This window comes from Anas platyrhynchos, chromosome 3 (assembly GCF_047663525.1).
Source record: "Anas platyrhynchos isolate ZD024472 breed Pekin duck chromosome 3, IASCAAS_PekinDuck_T2T, whole genome shotgun sequence".
NCBI classification, from domain to species: Eukaryota; Metazoa; Chordata; class Aves; order Anseriformes; family Anatidae; genus Anas; species Anas platyrhynchos.
The window spans coordinates 23,657,928-23,678,519 of NC_092589.1; the positions used below are offsets into that span (position 1 = coordinate 23,657,928).

Sequence of the window (20,592 nt, forward strand, 5' to 3'; positions counted from 1 at the left end):
TCCATAGAATTTTCTACCCATCAAACACTGGTAAAGGATGTAGAGGATTCACAGAGAAGACTCCCTTCCATACCCCTTAACACTGCCACTTCGCTTTTGAAATAATCTGACAAAACCTGTTCTGTGACACCAGGATGCCTGGGAATTTCATAGGTTCTGCACTTAAGCTGCAGGACAGGATCTTCATTTAGAAGCTGTGCAAGAAGCAGTACTCCACTCTAAAAGAGAAAGAATAGCGAGTGTGAACAATATTGTCCTTTTTTTTTTTTTTTTTTTTTAAGGGAAGGCAAAAATCAGTAACTACAGAAATAGATATTTTATAGAAATGTTTATTACAGTTTATTACCTTTGGGCCTGCCATGCTGAGAAACATACCTCAGTATAAAAACGAACATAGCCAGAGGTGAAGCCAACCACAATGCAGGTCCAGTCAGGACGACCTGTGGAACTCCTGTTTCACAAAGACATACCAGAAGTTAAAAACAAATCCTGTTCTAAGCTGCAGACGTAGGCGTAATTAATATAAGAAGACTGACAATGCATATTCACACGAATATCAATTCTTACCTCTTTTGACTTGCCAGTGGGATACATAATACGCTACTCACACATTCACTAGAAACAGAAAGATAAAACAAATAAGCGCATTTTATCCTCCAGTTGTGAAAGTTTGCTCTACATGACAGATCTTGCCAAATCAGGATTTTTAATATTTTAAAAAATATTAACTCAGCACATAGTTTATCAAATTCATACCAAAAAAGGCAAAAAAACACTTTCATTTAAAAAATGCTTTAAATTACGAGTTCACATGAACACTGCCCAAATAGATTGCATAAGTACTTATTGCACCTTTTTATCGTTTTTTCATCATTCACAGACTGATAACTCTGACAATACTCTTCGGTAAAGATTCAAGTCAAATGACACATATATAAAGGAAAATACATTTGTTCTGATCTATATTGATATATACCAAGCCTTAAAAAAAAATTGAACCATGCTTATCAAAATGCACTTCTGAAGTACATTATGTAATTGAGTAAGATTTTACATCCACCACATTTCACCACTTTATAATTTGAGAATCTGAGCACATTCAATGTATGGCAGGCAGGGCGTGCAAAAGGCAAGCAGAAGGGCAGGCCACAATATTTCAAATCAAAAGTTATTTAACTGTTACCATAATAGAAAGTTTTCTGGGGAAACACAAGCAGCACAGAGGTTTTGTGAAAAAGCATATACATTCAAGATGACATCCCAAACATCACTTTAAGCCTAAATGCCTGCAGTATTGTAGATTATTTGCATTTGAGGTCGCCTTCACTCCCCATGGAGCAATTAAATTACCAGGCTAGACAATTACAGACAGAAGCTTTCTAAATACAAGTTTAACATGAGTTGCAATACAATCGCAGCTTAAAATCAACGTTACATATCTCAGTGAAATCTCATCTTTAAAAGGAAAGCTTAGCCACCACAGGGCATTTTCAGTTGAAGACAACTCTGGGCAAAAAATTCAAGTCTTCAGACAATCTGACAGTATCTGTTATATTTACACTTACCCAGAAATAAAACCCTCACCTACAGGACACCCTTAAATCAAGCCATAGCAAATGTAACTGTTTATCTAAACAAAGCTACCCATTCCAGTATGACAGCATCTCTTGGGGCTCTGACAATATTAAGGCCCCAGAGTTCGCTTTTCTTTTTCTTTGTTTGTATTTAATAAAAAATGACAGGGTAATTTCAGATAGGGAAAAGTCCTAAATAGACACACCATAAAACAGCTCAAATACATGGCAGCAGCAAGCTTATTTTTACAGATTGGAGATAGACTGATTAAGTCAGTGCCTCCTACAGAATAACAGAAGGTTGATGCCAACAGTCCTGTTCAAAGGCAGGCAGCAACTCAAGACTGCAAACTCCATACGGAAATCCAAATCCTATTCCATATGGGAGATTCCAGAAATCATCAGTCTGGTTATCTGAAGACAGATCTAGCAAAAATTTCATATAAACACCACATGTATGACCAAGGCAAATTTTCCAAGTCCTCTTAACGACTTAGAGCCTAAAACCATTTCAAAAAATGACAGAAACATGTAAAAGACTATTTACTATGGAGGTCAAAGATGCAAAGCATAGATGAAATTCAATGCATCTAAGAAGATTAATACATTAAAAAGCATGTAAATGTTGATCACTGTTTGTAACTACAACTGACTTCCTAATTAAAGAGCTGACTTTCTATTTGCTTGAGGTTTTGAAAACGTAAAGAAGAATTTCTAAAACTTCATACATTGCCAGTTACAACATGCCCTGACATAATACCATCTACTAGAGATGGTAATATCCATAATAAAAGAATACATATACTTTTATCTTCCGGTAACAGGAACTTGTAAAAAGCTTGATAATCCAGATTTGTTCAGAACGCTTAAGTTATATGGAAATACGGTGATTTGCAGAGAGCATTTCTCAATTTTATGAACTTGTCCTGAGATATCATACTGCCCATGAAGAGTGACCTGTGCAGACAAAGGTCACACAATTTACTAGTGTTGTTTTCAACATCAAAATGTATAAAACTGTGAATGTGCTTGGATAAAAGCCAAAAAACTATATGCTACCAATTATTAAATACAAAAACATTTTAATCACAATTACAATTCAAGACCTACCCTTCTTCAACATTCAGAGAGCCACTCCAGCCAACAGCATACTGCATTTCTTCTTTTCCCTGGTCACTGTGCTTCCATTTAGCTGCCATTAAAAACAGACAGCACCTATTGAACTGTAATGTCTTGCATCTCACGGATATAATTCTATTCTTAATCTTTGCTTCTGTATAACACATCCTATCACACTTAGATTAAGCACCAATTAGATACCTTGAAGACTGTAAATAGAACACTTTTTACTATCTTTTCTTCAGAAATCTTGTTTCTTACAAACTCAAATAGAACATTATGCTGTTACAATCCTTCTGAACACTTGGTTTTGTTCGAAAACCTACATACGATAACACCCACTTCCTGAAATTTTAACAGGTTCAATTAATATAACAGGCATCTTTGGGATAAAAGTATTAAGCAAGGGCAAGCTTCTTCTGGAATGATTACTGAAGTTGAGCTCAAACAGATAGCAGAACTTTAACTCCCCAAAACAGGCATAGGAATCCTACACTAAATCTCACAACTTTTAATGATCGCATCATAACCAAGGTTAGAAAACGCTACACTTTCTTATTGACAGGGTTGAATTGCAACTGACATTTTACTGTTGAATCATCTTCCAGTTTCAAATGTACAACTCACGTTGTGTGGGATTTGTCTGACGCCTAAAACTTGAGACACAGAGACAATCTACCACTGCCGTGTGGTACAGTTACTACAGAGCAGTTCAGCCGCAGCAGTTCTCTAGCAGGTGAGCTAAAGCATCTACTTATTCTTGATCCATTAGGAACTTTCTGAGGAGTACCGCTGTCATTTTATTTTCTGTGAAAAATTAGCAACTAACCTACATGTTTTTTAGAATATACCTGATCTACATCTACCCTCTTTTAGTTAACACCATTCCCCCTTGTTCTATCACTACACTCCCTGACCAAAAGTCCTTCCCTATCCCTCCTTGTAGGCCCCCTTTAAGTACTAGAAGGCTGCTGTAAGTTCTCCTCTTCTCTAGCCTGAACAACCCCAGCTCTCTCAGCCTGTCTTCAAAGGAGAGATGCTTGAGACCTCTGATCATCCTCATGGCACTTCTCCAGACCAGTTCTAACAGGTCCGTGTCTTTCTTATGCTGAGGGCTCCAGAGCTGAAAGCAGTTCTCGAGGTGGGATCTCATGAGAGCAATGGGGAAGAATAACCCCATAGCATTAGGTTTCCCAGCATCAAGCTAATATATCACCAATTGCATGTGTTAAGAGAAATACCCCAGGCATCAGCACATTTGCAAATGGAAGATGGCTGATCAAGTGTTTATATAGTATTCAGGGTACCTCTAAAAACAGTTTGAGAACTCTGCTTTAGAGTAGAATAAAAAGCCACACATTCTTCAGGATGGAGAAGAATTTTCTATCAGACAATCCACCTCAATTTTCTCACTTTCAAGTGTGACTCAGTTGATTTTTTTCAAAGGAGAAGAAAAATAAGTTAAAATATTTTAGTAAGGGTAAAACTAACAGAAAAGTTTTGTTTTGCTTATTGGGCATGATTAATGTCAACATTGCTGATTAACAGGGTATTTTTACAGCATATTTTGGATTTTATTATTAATGATTAAATATTTTTCTCAGATAACACTATAGATGAGAAATAAGGACAAAATAAGTAACTTAGCAAGCAATACCTAGAAAATGCACAACAGCTACTACAGAACATTCCAAAATTCTTCAAAATATGACTTTGGAGGGTAAGTAGATGGGAGAAAAAAAAAAACAGATCTTACTACTATTAAATGTACTAGCACATATACTTAGTAGAATGTATACTTACACACTAAGAAAACTGCTTTCTGCTCATTGGCTATTACCATCAGGTCATTTGTTGGTGACAAGGACAACACACAGTCTTGAAGCCAGTAATTTTTCTGGTTCTTGGAAGCAGATTCCTCTTCTTCCTACAGGTAAAGCTTTAGTTAATGCATGCAATCATTTTTACATACAGAAACACCTGCAAGATTCATGACACTCTGACTTGCTGTTAATACCAGTGCTGAATGCCCAACCACCTTTCAAGTTGCTGGCCCTCCAATGTGCATAAAAAGCCGTGATACACTAAAAGGCAACCTTGCACTAATTATATCTGCATGTTTGCAAATCAGAAAACAGAAAACTCCCCATTGGGAGTTTAGATCGTAAGTAATATTTATTTGGGGTTCTACAGTTCAAACACAGCAAAAGCTTTAGACTATATTTATTAGCAAACTAAATGGTTCGCAGCAGTAAAGTACAAATCTCAGTTTAAGCTAGCTTCAACCCAGACTTTGTAAGAAACACCTGAGGATTAAGTGAAGAGCTAGTTGTTTTCACCTACAACTCCCTAAAGTGAAGTAACAGGAAACTCCTCTATTAAAAAAAAAACCAGCTACTTCACACACTGACCAATGACCCTGCACTCTCTATGCATTATTACACTTATTATACCTCATTGCTATGTGTGAATTCTACATTTCCCTCTCAGCTGTATTCCTGGTGACAGCAAAAAGGACCAGAGGGATCAACATGGAGCTGGGACAGAAAAGGTTCAGATAGGGTGTTAGAAAGATTCTTTACTGATAGCAGTCTGGCACTGGAACAGGCTCTCCAGGGCAGTGGCCATGGCACTGAGCTTGCTGGAGTTCAAGAAGCGTTTGGTTCTGGTTTTTGGGTCATCTCGAGCAGACCCAGGAGTTGTACTAAATGGTCCTCATGGGTCCCTTCTATTAAGAGTTTAACCTAGAACCACCAGCAACTTTGGATGGAAACAAATAAGCAGAGAGGGCTTCATGTGCTTGGCCAGAAGCACTTAAAGGACTTTAGCAAGAAGGGTGTGAACTACATTGCAGAAGTTTGCCATTTTAAAAAGAAATAAGCATAAATGATGACAGTTACAACTCAGCTACACCTGCTTGATCTATTTACATCATAAGTAGAAAACATTGAGGCAATTACGAACATTATGGCACATGTAATAAATGCAGCCTGAGAAACACATTAATTTTATCAAAATTATAGTGGATTTGAATATCCATCCTATTCAAGAGTTTTTATGCTCCTTTCATTCCTTGACATCAGCTTGAGAGTGATTCATCCCTGGGAGAAACCATGCTTGTTTTAACTTCTCATCTCAGCTGTAGTATGTTTCCTTGCTCAAGTAAATAGCTAAAAAGATGCCGTCCCACTCCTTGGGCATACCTCCCGCATATTGAGACAATTACAACAGTTAAGAATTTTATTAGCAAGGTAAGGTCCAGATTCCTCAGTGTACCTCATTAGCTCTAACACAGACTTAATCGAGCAATGTTGTTCAGATGATTCATTCAGATGCGGAGGATTTCTGCACAGACAGCTTTCCTAACAAAACATCGTATTCAAGTCAGCTGGCAGCTAGAAGTCTCTCAGCCTTACCAGCAATCTGAGACCAGCTGTGTTATTCCCAGCAGCAGTAGCTGGGCAGAGGGATGGTTTCTTTCCCTTTAAAGAGCAACTGCTCTGCACCCATCCCGTATGTATAATTTTGTCTCTCCTGTAACATCATCCACATATCCCAACATAAGAGTACTTAATCACAACATAAGAGTACTCACTGCACAAACATTATAAAGATGTTTATGTCAGTGGTTCGGGATTTAGGGGTTCAGTTTAGATCTTAAAAAAAGATTATATTAGTTCTCTTAAGAAAAGCATCAACTGAGCAGCATCAACACTGCTGAGAGGTAGACATCAAGGCAATACTTGTCACCATTCCAGTTTTCTTCACACTACAGCATGAAATTCTGATAGTCTTACCTACAGACCATGCATTCACAAAGTTACTTAAGATCCGGGATAATGCACTTCAGGACTGGAATTACTCCTTATGATGCATTTCTCTACTAAAACAGAGTAATATGTTGTTCTGATTATGGTTGAAGGTACCGAGAATCATAGAATCGTTTAGGTTGGAAAAGACCTCTAAGATCACCTATTCCAACCTTGTTGCTGTCTCAAAACAAGCATTACTCCTGAGGCTGTTGCATTTCCCTTTTTGTAAGCATCAGGTACCAGCCCACTCGTTTATAAGGAAGCTCTCTTCCAAATCCCAGAAGAACATTTAGTTCAGTGTTTGTTCTCAGCATGGTATTTTTACATGCAACTGTGAACTAAGATTTTTCTAAGAGTAACCTAGATCCTGAGACTAGATGGATGAATTTGTCACTCCACAGTTACTGCTCAGAAGCTGCAGGGAAAATGGGACAGAATTGGACAGGCCTACTAACAACAACAACAAAAATATATATATATGAAGAAGTTTATATTTATAAATATAAACTGAAGCTGGTTCTGTTGCCTAGTCCTTGATGTCTATGTTTCACCAAAGTTGAGGTGGATTTTAAATACTACAAAGATGCGTTGTTTTTACTTCCTCAGAAAGGACTGCAAGACTGTTCCCACCAAAGGGACTCCAAGTGAGACAAAAACAAGGCTTACTGTCTCTGGATAACGATAGGCAAAGACTAGGCAACAGCATCACAGAAAGAGAGAAAAAAACCTACAGAATACAAGAATGAGTAATTACCACAATAACTAAACCATTCAAGCTATATTTAGAAACAATTATGGGAGCAATGGACAAGAGCAGAAGCGTTTAAAATGCTGTTCAAGATCCATTTTAGCAAGTTGATAACTACCAAGGGGAAAAAAAAAAGTAAATGCAAACAAGTAGAATAGTCCTTTAGAAAAGATAATTTAGCAATCAATCTTCATAAATATGAACTTACAGGTTCTGGTAATTCTGCTTCATCCCAGGCTCCCCAGCCACCATCTTCCCAGTTCGTTGGTTTACCTGCTTTAGACAAAAAATATTTGTCACATGAATACAGCATAGGCAAGCAAAAACACAGTCAAAATGAACTGCCAGCTGTTATTTTCCTTTCCCCCTCAATGCATTATAACTTCAATAATAGCAGATACTAAACAAGTACTACAGAAAAAAAAAACACCACTAAGTGGTAGAAATGGATGTCTTATTTCTCTGTATTTCCACATTTGAAACTATGAAAAAGTAATAACTAGAAGATCTAATCTAAGTACAAATTGGAAATGGGCATAACAACACCCATGTTAAATTAATTCTGACAGACTGCGTCTAGAACTCCGTACCACAACTGCTTACAGTGCCTGGTGCACCACATCGCTGAGACTTCAGCAGGGCCTCTGATTAATTTGTTCAGTAATGCACGCAATTTGGTCTTTTCTCAGTTTCTCCACAGCCATTTCAAGAGAGCCAAGATGAATTTCTAGTTATATAGAGCAAACTGAAATGCAGAGTTGGGAGATAAGGACAAATATCCTGCGTGTCCACTTGACAAAAACAAAAAAACTTTCTACAGCTGGTATACAGTTGGTATGGAGACCTAAGACCTTTGTGTAAAATTTAAGATATGCTTGATTTCTAATTGTTACAACTCCAAAGACAGCTAAAGTACTATCTTGTATGTATTAGTCACAGAGAGAAAATAAGGGGACAGCACGCACTTTCCAACCCTTCAAGACTTCATGTACCTGTCTGTGAGCATCAGACCAACTGATGTAAGAAACCCTGCAACATCCTAAGAACCATGTGCACACAATTTTATGAGAAATAATATTTCTGTACACAAGTAAGATATCTTCCTTTCTTTAATGATGTGGGGTTTTTTAGTCAATTGCAGGATCAGCCAGTAGCAACATAAGTTCATTTTATGAATGAGTGACTGCACACATGGAAATACGCCTATGATAAACAAAGCACCCGAGACCAAGATGATGCAGATTCCACAACCACCCCAAAGCAGCCACAACAAAAGCTGACGCTGTGCTCTCTGAAGGCAAAAAGAGCACAAGGACATTGGCTATTTACCTCTCTGCAAGAGGAAAGAAAATCAGCTAGGCACCAATCGGTTTCAATTATGTCATTCAGAAACCTCAGGGAATCTGCAAGCTTACAAAATAAATACCTGAGAAAACTGCAGTTTGTAGAGACAGGCCTACTTCTCAGTTGCCCTATAAGGGTTAACATATTAGTCATACGTAAAAAACGTTTGAAATTCTTTCATCTAAAAACACAGAACTTAATGAGAATTAAAAAGCATTAAGTACTGCACAGGCAGTAAAAATTAAAAAAGTGGAGACTTCCTACAGTTGGTGAGTTCAGCACAGTTCTCAGCCATCACTAGCACCCACAAGTAGATAGGCATCGCTGCAGCAGCTTAAAGAGCCAAGTACTGAATGTTACTGCTGATGTTACAGCTGATGTTACTGCTTCAGATTTCATAAGACGTCAAGACTTGCCTGAGGATTTCACTCAAGTTCTTCATTAACTTGTCATGGCTACATTGACCTTAAGAAGTAGTTTACGCATCGTGTCTCAAATTGGCTCAGATTTAGTTTTAAGCAAGCTAAACTTTCCCATTTTGGATGGCCAAGCAGTATGGATAAGAAGGTTTGCATCTAGAACACTCCAATTTTAATTCCTCCAAAAATCTCTGATTTCTTTAGAAGAAAAATGAGTAAATAAAAATAAGAATCCAGTACAATAAAATAGAAATCTGTACTCTGTTTACAAAGGTTTTTAAAGCTTTTGTATGGCTAATGATGACAAAAGACTTCTTTAAAAAACATTTTAGCTTATTTCTTAAGCTTTCCAGCAGTGCTGTTAAGAAGGTGTTTCACAAGGTTGGATGACAAAATGACTGTGTGAATAATCTTTGTTAAAATTGAAACATCTGCACCATCTACAGAAGGGGTGAGTCAGCCAGTTTTACCGCATCATCATCAATACAAAGCTGACGGCACCACTATCTCAGGCCTAACTATAAAAGCTTCCAAGGGTCAAAGCCTCATCTTGTGCTTCAGCTTGAGAATTTTCCAGTCTACAAAATATAAAGGACAATTACAGCAAATACTGTTGAATATAGACCGCAAGAAGAAAGCAGTAACCAACTTCAGTATTTAGGTTAAGGTAGTGCCGTGGTTTTATTTGTCTGGGCAGCTGAGCTCCACCACAACCACTCTCTTACCATCCTCAAAGGGAAAGGGGGAGAAAATACGATGCAAAGGGCTCAAGGGCTGAGATAAGGACAGGGAGATCACTCAACAATTATCGTCACAGGCAAAACACACTCATTGTAGGGAGATTAATGAAATCTATTACCTATTACTAACAAGCTAGAGAAGTGAGAAACAACAACAACAAAACTAAAAACACCTTCCCCCCATCCACCATCTTCTACCTCCTCCCACCAAGCAGCATGGGGGAAAGGGCAATGGGGGCTGCAGTCAGTCCCTGATGCCTCATCTCTGCCGCTCCTTCTTGGTTACTCTCTGCCCCTGCTCCTCATGGGGTCCTTCCCATGGGATGCCGTCCTTCCCAAACTGATCCTCTGTGGGCTGCCCACAGGCAGCAGCTCTTCAAGAACTGTTCCCACACGGCTCTGTACCACGGGGTCCATCCCCCAGGAGCAAACTGCTCCAGCACGGGTCCCCCACGGGTGGGGGCAGCTCCCCCCAGACCCCCTGCTCCTGCGTGGGCTCCTCTCCACGGGCTGCAGCTCCGGCCCGGGGCCTGCTCCTGCGGGGGCTCTCCATGGGCCGCAGCCTCCTCCAGGCCACATCCACCTGCTCCACCGGGGGCTCCTCCATGGGCTTCAGCGTGGAGATCATCCAACATTACTTATCAGCTCAACCCTGGGCAGCAGTGTGTCTCTTTGGAGCCGGCTGAAATTGGCCCTTATCTAACATGGGGCAGCCATATCTGACACTTCACCTATGCACTGAAACTGTGAGTGAAGCAGGGTATTAAACAACAGACAACTAAACTCTGAAACAATGGCCAGAGAAGCTGAGGGACACGCCTGTACCTTACGCCACCAAAGCGTTCACTGTAGTTCACTGGTGCCAGTGAATCACACAACATCCCACAGAAGCTGTCAGCTTGCCAAAACTGTCCTGTGCACCAGCACTTGATAACATTGGTCAAGCGAGAGATGACTCGGTATCCAAAGTTGCCTACAACAAAAATTTTGAATCAATCCCCCACAATTTCCTTTAGTAGTATCGTAGATCAGAACTAGCAACTGTGGAATGAGACACCAATAATGACCAACACCTAAACAACTCCTGAGTTGTAACATGTTCATTTTTCAAGTCCACTGTTGGGAGATCAAGCTCTGTTGTGCAAGCCTACATTTCCATTACCTCTATCTCAGACCAGTAACAGATGCCTGGTATATAGTTCTCCCTAATAAAGCAGCAGCAGTTAATAAAGAGCAGCAGCAACATGACAGATTGTGCTTTATTGCAGAGACTGCAAAAACAGAAGTTCATCTACTAGGTCTACAAAAACTACTTCATTCTTCAATTTGAAGCATTCAAGCACTAAAACTTTATCATCAGTGCATCTGAAACATTAAAGGTGCTCCCTATACTGCACATTTACAAAATTGATGCTAAAGCATGAGAGACTTTGTTTCAAGTATATTTATCATAAACTTAAGACCCAAAAGAATAGTTTCTATACTGAGGAGCATGTTCTTTAAAAGACGTGAAAACAGGAAAGAAACTTTAGCAAGAGATCTAGACTACTGAGGTTTACCTAGCATTTAACACATCAAATTCAATATGTAAAGTGTTTTTACTCAGTCTAAGACTTTCTTCCTGAAGTGCAGAATGTATCTGAGTACAGAGAAGTGCAGAGAAGGTATCAGAGCAGTCTGTTTGTCCAAGCTGGAGAGCTCCTCTTGGAAACCAGACCCCCGAAGCTCAACATCATCAATAACTGCATCAATAGAAGGCTTTAGAACAAGCAAGTTAATAGGTTTTTTAAATACGAGAGAAAATTTAATACACACACAAGATAACCTGTCTTCAATAGGTTTTATATGTTGTCTGTAAAGTATCAAGCTGCATCAGGTAAAAATCTAACATATACAATCTTTTTGCATATAAAAATGATAAATAAAACCAAGTCGTACCAATTCATTTCATACGTTAATTTCATGTGTACAGTTTGATGAGTTTATGATCTTTCAGTTTCCTTCTCATCTGTGCCTTAAGAATTTATGAAATTAATATGTAACAATTTCTTGTAGTATTATTAAGTGAAGAGTTTCAGATTTTTTTCTACATACATTTACAGCTAATCTGATATCACCAGGTTGCATAATAAGTGAAGAAATACCGGCTTCTTTTCTTTACGGGCCAAGGAATTTTAGAAATAGTTTTAAATCTACTTGCTATTCAGTAATCAGAGGACATTTTTCCTCAAAGTTCCCCTCAAGTGGGAACTGTCAGATATACTAGACAGCCTTGCCAGCATTACTAGCAAACCCCTTCTGAGATCAGTATTATGTTTACTCTTTCTTATCACTTCAAATGTCCCTAACAAGCGAAAAAAGAAAAGATGACATTCTAGCTAAATTAGCTCACTAATCTGAAAAAGAAATTGAGTAACATTTGGAACAATTTCTCCTCTAGATGGTCACAATTGCTTTAACTTTTTTTTTCACTGTTTAAAATCAATCCATGTACTACACAGCTTTTTCTTTTTTTTTTTAAATAATGTTCCAAATTTATATGGTTTACAGTTATAACTTAACCCTAAAACCAAAGCCTAAGGTACCATTGAAGGGGAGGAACCTCATGATACTACACAGCACAGGATACAAATTAAACACACAAAACACGGTATTTCATCTCTCTTTCAAATGAAAGTCACAGATCAGGTTATTGCAAGAAAGAAGGAAGAATATCCAGCTAAGGAGATGTTAAAGTTGCAAAAAACAGTCACATGTGAAGATGGTTTGGACAAAGTACTCTGATGCCACTCTGTCATGTGCTGAGAACATCACTTAGTCTTTCCAGTACCTCAGAACATATTAACGGTTATGCATGAAACATAATGCAGCAATAATATTTTTGATATTTTACATAAATACAGACATGTCAAGAAAGGAAACTTAAATGTGTATGATGAAATCTGGATAGAGAGAATCTGACTGAAAATGCAATACAGAAAAGACTATCAGAAGGCACTTCAAGAGAAATATACCAAATTCAATAAGAGGCACACAGAAACACTTAAGAATCCTGCTGATAAAAGCAGTTTAGAAATTAATTTGTAATGCATTTTTTTTCTTTTTAACCTAGTTTCCAACTCTGAAATAAAAAGCCTGGCTTTCCGTATTTCTGAATTAAATTAGCTGATCCTGATAAAGCGAAGTGCATAAGCACAACTCCAAAGATGAAGTTTTGAGGAACCGAGCAGAAGAGCGTTTTTCAGGACAGTCAACTTAACACTGCTGGATTGTGCAGAAGAGCTCTTCTACCAACATTCAGCTATCATTCCTACTGTAAAAAGAGGAACAATAAACAACCCACATAAGCATCAAAACATCCCCTGCACTTCCAACAGCCTGAGCCCCACTCCAAAATAAGCAGCAGCATCTCAGAATTGTACACTGGGCCGTGAGCTGCCCTGAAGTGACACGCGTGTTATCAAACACATAGGCATCATTGCTTGGGAACTCCCAAGGAGTAGTGGTGTTTTGTTGTTTGATTTTTTTTTTGTGATGAATTTCATTGAGGTAGTGGGAAATAAACACATTTGGGAACTATAAATATGTGCAAACCAGAATTTTTGTTTTGTTTTGTTTTTGTTTTCTTTCATATTAACACCTCCGAACTCCAGCAAAGCACCAGTCCTAGCTGGCTATGGCACCAAACTGCTGTCATCAAGCCTATCAAGAGATTTAAAATGCACAGTTCAAACTCAGTGTCTATTAGACCAGGCACACGGCATCATTTTAAATGAACTGCACATGAATTCCTCAAACAAATTATAAACATTATAAAAAATGCTATGCCTTATTGCTCGGTTTTCTGCTCTTTGCAGTTATACATCCATCAATTTCTTAATACTAGAGTTTTGTTATGCCTGTGAAGTTTGATCACATTTTGCAAATTGCATTGGTTTAATGATTTTTTTTAATTCACATGCAATGTTTTATTATAGACAGCTGTATAATGGAGTTAACCATCACAGCTGTTCTTTGATCCGGCCAATACATCATCCAAAAACATCTTCCCCACAGCAAGCTGTCAAATTAAATGCAATACAAATACTTCCTATCCCTAGTATTTGCACACTGGAGGCAGCAGTCTTCAAAGCCACTTAGATACCACTAGGCTCAGGCTCCACAGAGGATTCATGCTTCATTATCAGCAATAACTTTCCCCAAGAATCATCATCATGCTTAAGAGTCCCGTTCTTCATTAAAATGTGAAACGGCATTCAAACTCTTTTTTTCCCTCCTAGGGAATAAAGGGACAAGAACTCATTTTTAAGCACCATTAACCAGTTTGCTCCATGACACTGGCAAGATCTGCCCTAACACCTTTTATTCTAATACATCCAATAAAAAGTAGCTAAATGTTTTTAATCACAGCAGAGCAGTCATTATCTCAGGCGATAGACATTTAAGCATTGTACTATTAGGTGTTCCAACGTACAACTGCATAATGCAACCGGGGAGAAACACGTCAACCCTTCCTTCCAGTGCTTCCTGACCTGCTCCACTGGCACTTACAGAACTGACTTTGCATCAGGCTCAGAGGAGGACATAGTTATTTTTTCTTCCACTTATTAGACAAGTATATAATTTGCAAAAACTAGACAAACTGTTGGGTGACTGCAAAAGGTTAAGTGTTGTTGATAGGATGCTTTCTATTATCTTTTTCTACAGCTGAATGTGTTTAAATTTTACCTGCATAAAGGAAGAAAATATCTTAAAAAAAAATCTGCATTTTTATTCTCAGTTACCTACATCCATATTTTTAATATACAGAGAACTTAAAAAAAAAAAACTTTTAAATTAAGCCTAAATGTAGATTAGCTTAGTATGTTGTAATTAAATGAAACATGCTATGTTAAGCTACAGCTGTTTTATTCATAGGAAAAGTATCTAACTTCTGACTCTACAAACTTTTATTAAAAGTCATAGTATCACATACTGATTTTAAAAGCCCCTTGCATTTTCAGAAATATAAATATTTATATTTATATAAAGAAAAACACTTTTACAGTGTTATATTTACATTGTTACATTTGCATGTTACATATTTACATTGTTCTGTGAAAAACACAGAGAACACTTTTACATTAATCTCTGTAGATTTTAGCACACCAAATAGTCACAAAAAGTATTTGTCAGTTTGCTCAGAATGAAAAAAATGAGCAATGCTAGAACAGCAGAAAAACTTATTGTCAGATGACAAGTTCTTTTTGTTTCTTAGTTGTTGAAAGAAAAAAAGATACATAGCTTCTCAAAAAATCCCAAACCTGAAAGGTCCTGAAAGCACCTTTGCAAAAACATTTTTTTTTTACCCAAAATCTGACAAGAGCTATAAATAACTAACAAGTTAGGACTCAAAAAAAAAAAAAAAAAAAAGATATTTTTAAGTTATTGTTTAATAAAAACTTTTAGTATGTACTTTTTTTCCCTAAGGTTGTCAGCATTTTTCGTTTAGCTATAAAGTTTAAAAATTAGTCAAGGAGTTTCCATAAAAATGCAGACTAACTTTTAAAGTAAAATAAAACACCTCCACTTGTGGTTTCTTCATGGCAAAAAGTTCTTCCATGCGAGCCAAGTAACAGCCAAAGCATACAGCAGAGAGGAAGCCGAGTGATTTTGAACTGCCATGCAACAAGTCAGTTGCTTACATGGAAAAGTGAATGGATTAATATGCAGGTGAAAAACAGTAAAGGAACAATCAAAAAACAATTAAATATTTCCAGCCAGGGAAGCAACTCGGAGCACAAGACCTTGAGAGTAGCAGTGACTGTGGCAGATACGCCATCTCAGCCTAACAGGAGTTCCCAAGCCTCGCAGCTCCAGCAATTCAGGTCCTTGGGCTGCAGAGCAGCAGCAATGCAGACTTCAAGAAACAAGTGTAAAAGGGAAAAAGATCTCCTATGCCATGCAAACAGATCTATTTTTTTTTCTAACTTCAGATACAACTTACTTGTTTCTAACTTAAGACACCTCTGCAAGTTGTACCAGCGTATGAAAGATGAATGCACTAATAATTTCTGCTTCAACATGGTGAGATCATATTCCTATGTAAAAGTCACTTTGAGAACTCTTTACTCACTCACATTCACATTCTTGAGCCAAGGAAATGGTTGCAGTATTAAAAACAAAACAAAACAAAAAAACAGCTACAAATCTGAAAGACTCAGGTAAGTCTAAATTTTGAAAATTTCTAAATTCTGATACTCTGCCATGATGTCTGAATGACCACATGTAAACATTCCTGAATACTATCTACTCATTAAAATGGATGAACAGTGCATTTTAGGATGTACGTTGTCCTAGATGCTACCATGTTTTGTGTTTTTCCAACACACTAAACGCTTCCTCTCTTCGCAGCAGCCATTTGACAAATCCACGCCACCGAAAGCATCCAGGTTGTTACTTTACACCAATTGGCCTTGCGTGCGCTACCAAAAAAGAGAGAAACGCTTTAAAGGCATTCAACACGCGCTTTTAGAAACACCAACACGTTGCCATCTGTTGCTTCTGCCTTCTGTTTCTACCAAGAGGCACAGGCAGGATGCTGCAGGTACCAAACCCTTCCTTTCGATAGGGATGACACCGAAAGAGGAGCCATGCGGAGCCTGGGCATGTTTTTTGGAGCATTGCAGCAGCAAAACAAGCACAGGTAGCGGAACATAAGTGCTTTCTACCAGAAGTTTTGAACAGTTTAAGGTATGACAAGTAGGGGTGGTTATATAAAACTCTCGAGAATTACCTCATGCCAAGTGCACTGAACAATAAAGCATACAAAGCCTAACCCTGAGCACTAAAACACCATCGATAGAACAGGCTACGGTACGCGTACACAACTTCTGGTGGTGAATTCAACTGGCTGGACGCACATTGTTTTCTCAAGACCTTCTAACAGCTGTTGTGTGACCTCTCCTTCTCCCCATCCCCTCCCAAACCTTGCACGTCTCCAACTCCGCCGGCTGCTGCTCCCCCCCGGCTATCCCTGCACCACCTCGCCCTGCACCGCAGTCACCAGCCGCAGGCAGCCCCCCTGCCCCTGCCACCCTCCCTCCCTCCCTCCCCTCCGCCGGGCAGCCCCGAGCCCCCCTTCCCGCACTCACCGCCCCCCGCGGCGCCGCCGTGCCGCCGCTGCGGGCAGAGGAAGTCCCGCGCCGCGCCCAGGTCCCGCAGGCGGCCGAAGGGGACGAGGGCACACGCCATGGCGCCGCCGCCCGACCCGGAACCGCTCCGCGCCGCCCTCCCGCACGGCACCGGCCGGGCGCCTGCGCGAGGCCCGCACCGCTCCCTCCGCCCCTCTGCTCCTCCTCCTCCTCCTCCTCCTCCTTCTCCTGCTGGTGCTGCTGCTCCGCCGGGTGCCGACGTGGCCGCTCAAGGCGGGGCCGCCGCCTCCCGAAGACATTCGGGGCTCGGCTCGCCTCAGGGCCCCGGCCCGCGAGCGGCAGCAGCGGTGGGGATGAGTGGGATTTACTGGGGGCGCCGTCACTTCACACACGGCATCAGAAATCCCCCTCCAGGGCAAGGAGGAGAAAAGCGTGTGAGAAGAAGGCCAGGGGATGTTCTCCGAGCCTCAAAGTGAAACGTGCTGTCCGCAGCCCTTCACAATTTTAAATAAATCCTACTTTACCGTGGCTTCTTATTACTGCAAATAAATCCTACTTTACGGTGGCTTCTTATTATTTTATGCTTATTTTTAGCATACTTCAGTGTAGTTTGGGGTTTGAGATGGGCTTCTTATGGTGCTGGTTAAAGACCATCTAAGACCAAGCACTAACTTCTCTATTTACTAAGAGAAGTTTAATTCCAAATCACCAGATTTTCCTGAAGGATCAGACCATATACACAGTCTGGGTGTACTGTCACAGGCTATAACCTCTAGAAAATCTGCGTCAAATTTTCCAATAAACTGTCTTTAACTCATCCTGACAGCTTCTAATGTTCTCACCCGTTCTATCTTGCTGCAATAATCAGGACCCGGTAACAGTTTTGCCCTCAGCGCCAGCACGGATATTTATTTTTACGTTTAAAATCTGTGGCTCCTCAGGCAGCACACGGGTTAGATGTGGATTTAAGCAGGTGAATAATCCTGCACCTATTCAGGTCAGAATGGCTGGATCCTGCGTTTTTCTGAGCAGGCATAAAATTGCATGTTGTGCACCAAAGGAAGGAGGCTCTTGGAAATTAAGGTCACAGTGGGAAACATTGAAAGCAACAGGTTTGGAGGAATGACTAATGAGTTTAAAAACACTAATTAAACAGATAAAGCCTATGGGAAAGAAAATAATGGTAAATGTGTAACATATACAAAGTTGCTAGTAACACCAAGTGAATAAATAAAGAGCATGCAAGAAATTAAATGAAGAACATGGTTTGTCATTTTCTAGGGATACTTTCATCACCCCATGAAAATATCCTCCTCTGAGACTAGTAACAGTGTAAGACGTTGTCATACCCCTGCCTGATTTGCTGTATGCAAAGAAGTTGTGTTACAAAACTGCCAAGATTCTAATTAATACATAAAATAAGGCAATGAATAATTCAGCAAATGAATTAATATTTAAGACAGGATTGAGCTCTGACGAACCCATGTTATCACTTTGGGTACTGAATTACCTTTTGTGTGTTTGTTGTACCATTTACCATACGTATTAATTTTTAAATATTCATTATAATTATATGTGAATCCATTTAAAAAAAATAAAAAAAAAAAACTTTGAAAAAATAGTCATAAATACTAATCAAAATTCTGGAAGCCACTGAGATAAATGCTCAATCAATACCCAGAATTAACCATACATTTACAGTGACAACAATACTTTGCATTTATGTAGGTTCTGTCATCTGGAGCCCTTAGTGCATTTTACAAAAAACAAACAAACAAACAAACAAAAAGTACTCTGAGTGAAACTGTTTTCAGTGATGATCTTCACTTGTTGTTCATTCATGCTAGTTAGCATAAATACATATGCAGAGTCCTGAATTTGGTCTTTGATAATAAAAGAAAATGAAACTGACCGTTTATTTAATAGGTGTAGCAGACTCACATATACTGTCATCTCAGCTTGATACAAGCAATTACCTTTGGAAATATATCATATATGGCTTCCCAGTAACGCAGTTAGCCCTGTCTTGGGATATCCATATGCAAGCCTCTCTGTCTATCCAGTGGATAAGGCGCTGAGCTCTTTGTTCAGAGCTCCCAGCAGGCACGTGGCAGAACTGGGGCAGGGCCAGAAGCATGAAGATTAAATAGTGCTGTTACAGGCAGATCGTGAAATGTAGTAAATGCTGCATTTGAAGAGCGGAAGACAGAAAAATGCCTTTGAGGACTATGTATGCCACTGGTATTTCTCTCTTCCTATAAAGTTCTTGCATACAGTGAAGTGCATTCTAGGCCCCAGTTTGTGGAAGGAAAACAACATACCAAAGAAATGACTTCCATTTAGTCACTAGGCCAGATGTTCTGACTCACAGCACATGCAAAAGAGGAGTGAAGACAGGGAGGGCTGGACAAGTACATCTCTGGCTGTTCTGCACTGGGTTATGTCTGGATGTGAACAATCTTTTTTCCACTCTGCATACTTAGGCACGCAAGCGTAGCAGCTCCAAATGAGATTTATCTACAAGAGCCCACAAGGCTTAACAAAATTCTGTATATGCCCTGCCACAAATTCATCCTTTGAAATTTGTGGCAGTGTGGGAGTCATGAAGATTAACATGCTCTTCACTGCACTAAAGATTTTATTCACAAATTGGTATAGAGAAATGTGTTTACTATCCCAATCTTTCACTAAACAAACAAAACAACGAAATCCTTCCCCACAAAATGATAGATAATCTGAATCTTAGATTCATATTCCAGACTTTAATTTTTGAAATAACAAGATTTTTAAGATCACATGAATCTTTTGTCATCATTGAATGCTTTTGATTGGTGCTGCCCTCTTAGACTCTTCCTTTCCATTTCATGACTTTTGCCTAAAGACGTGGTTTAAGCAGTGTTTTAACAGACCCACAAATTGGGGGTCTGTTAAAACATTGCCCCACAAATATACCTATAGAGGATGATGAAACCCCCCAAAGTTGTCATCCCACAGTTTGCTCTGCAGTTTTGAAGGGCAGTCCTCAAACAGAAAGGATCTGACCTGTGCTGAGCCAGTATTTTTTGTTCCAAAAGCCAGTTCTGGAAATGAAAGCAAACCCTGCCTCACTGATGTATCTGCCAGTTTGTAGCAATGTGGTGTGCAGCTGCAAAGCCTTGAGGGATGACGATCTGTCTTGCCCCTTTTTTTCTCACCTTTCTGGGCCAGGCTCACACTGGCATCCCTGCCTGCCTGCTATCTGTGCCTGCAAAGGGCAGGTGTTGCTACGCAACTGCGCACCAGCCACCGCAGGCTAGCTTTAGAACGGAGAATTAACTAAATTAGTTCCGATGAAGACAAGATACATCTGGAGAGCACCAGAAATAAGAAAAAAAAAAAAAAAAAAAAAAAGAGAGAATAAAATAAAAATAAGAGCTATGATTTGCACTAGAGAAAAGGTGGCCAATCAGAAAGGGTAGTTTTGAAGGGAAACTGGGAATGACATACAATACAATGACATACAAGTGGAAGAAGTAAATACAGAATTAAGCGTCTCTGTATCTGTGCATCACATAGCACAGCAAAGCTCCAAATCTAGGGTGCTGGCTTCAGGATACTGCCATAGCATTAGAGAATAGAAATTACTGCCATAGCAAAAGAGAAAAAAAGTGATGCCACAGAATCTTCCACCTCACCCTCTCGCTAATCCCAGTTAAATATGGAC

The 20,592-nt window shown here is 39.4% G+C and overlaps 1 protein-coding gene across 3 annotated transcripts in view; it reads right to left on the minus strand.

Annotated features, from left to right (window-relative positions):
- The window catches only part of RAB3GAP2 (RAB3 GTPase activating non-catalytic protein subunit 2), a 45,123-nt gene extending 28,062 nt beyond the window's left edge, over nucleotides 1-17,061 (minus strand). For 2 of the 3 annotated variants that reach the window (XM_072035527.1, XM_072035526.1), the window contains exons 1-7: nucleotides 16,890-17,061; nucleotides 7,462-7,529; nucleotides 4,497-4,620; nucleotides 2,685-2,766; nucleotides 568-615; nucleotides 376-451; nucleotides 117-218 (exon numbers count right to left, since the gene is read on the minus strand). In XM_072035527.1, the coding sequence (XP_071891628.1) occupies nucleotides 117-218; nucleotides 376-451; nucleotides 568-615; nucleotides 2,685-2,766; nucleotides 4,497-4,620; nucleotides 7,462-7,529; nucleotides 16,890-16,989 (600 nt within the window). In that variant the 5' untranslated portion in view covers nucleotides 16,990-17,061. The remainder of the gene's footprint in view (nucleotides 1-116; nucleotides 219-375; nucleotides 452-567; nucleotides 616-2,684; nucleotides 2,767-4,496; nucleotides 4,621-7,461; nucleotides 7,530-16,889) is intronic. The other variant, XM_038175995.2, reaches the window with a different exon arrangement.
- Between the last annotated feature and the right edge of the window lie 3,531 nt (nucleotides 17,062-20,592).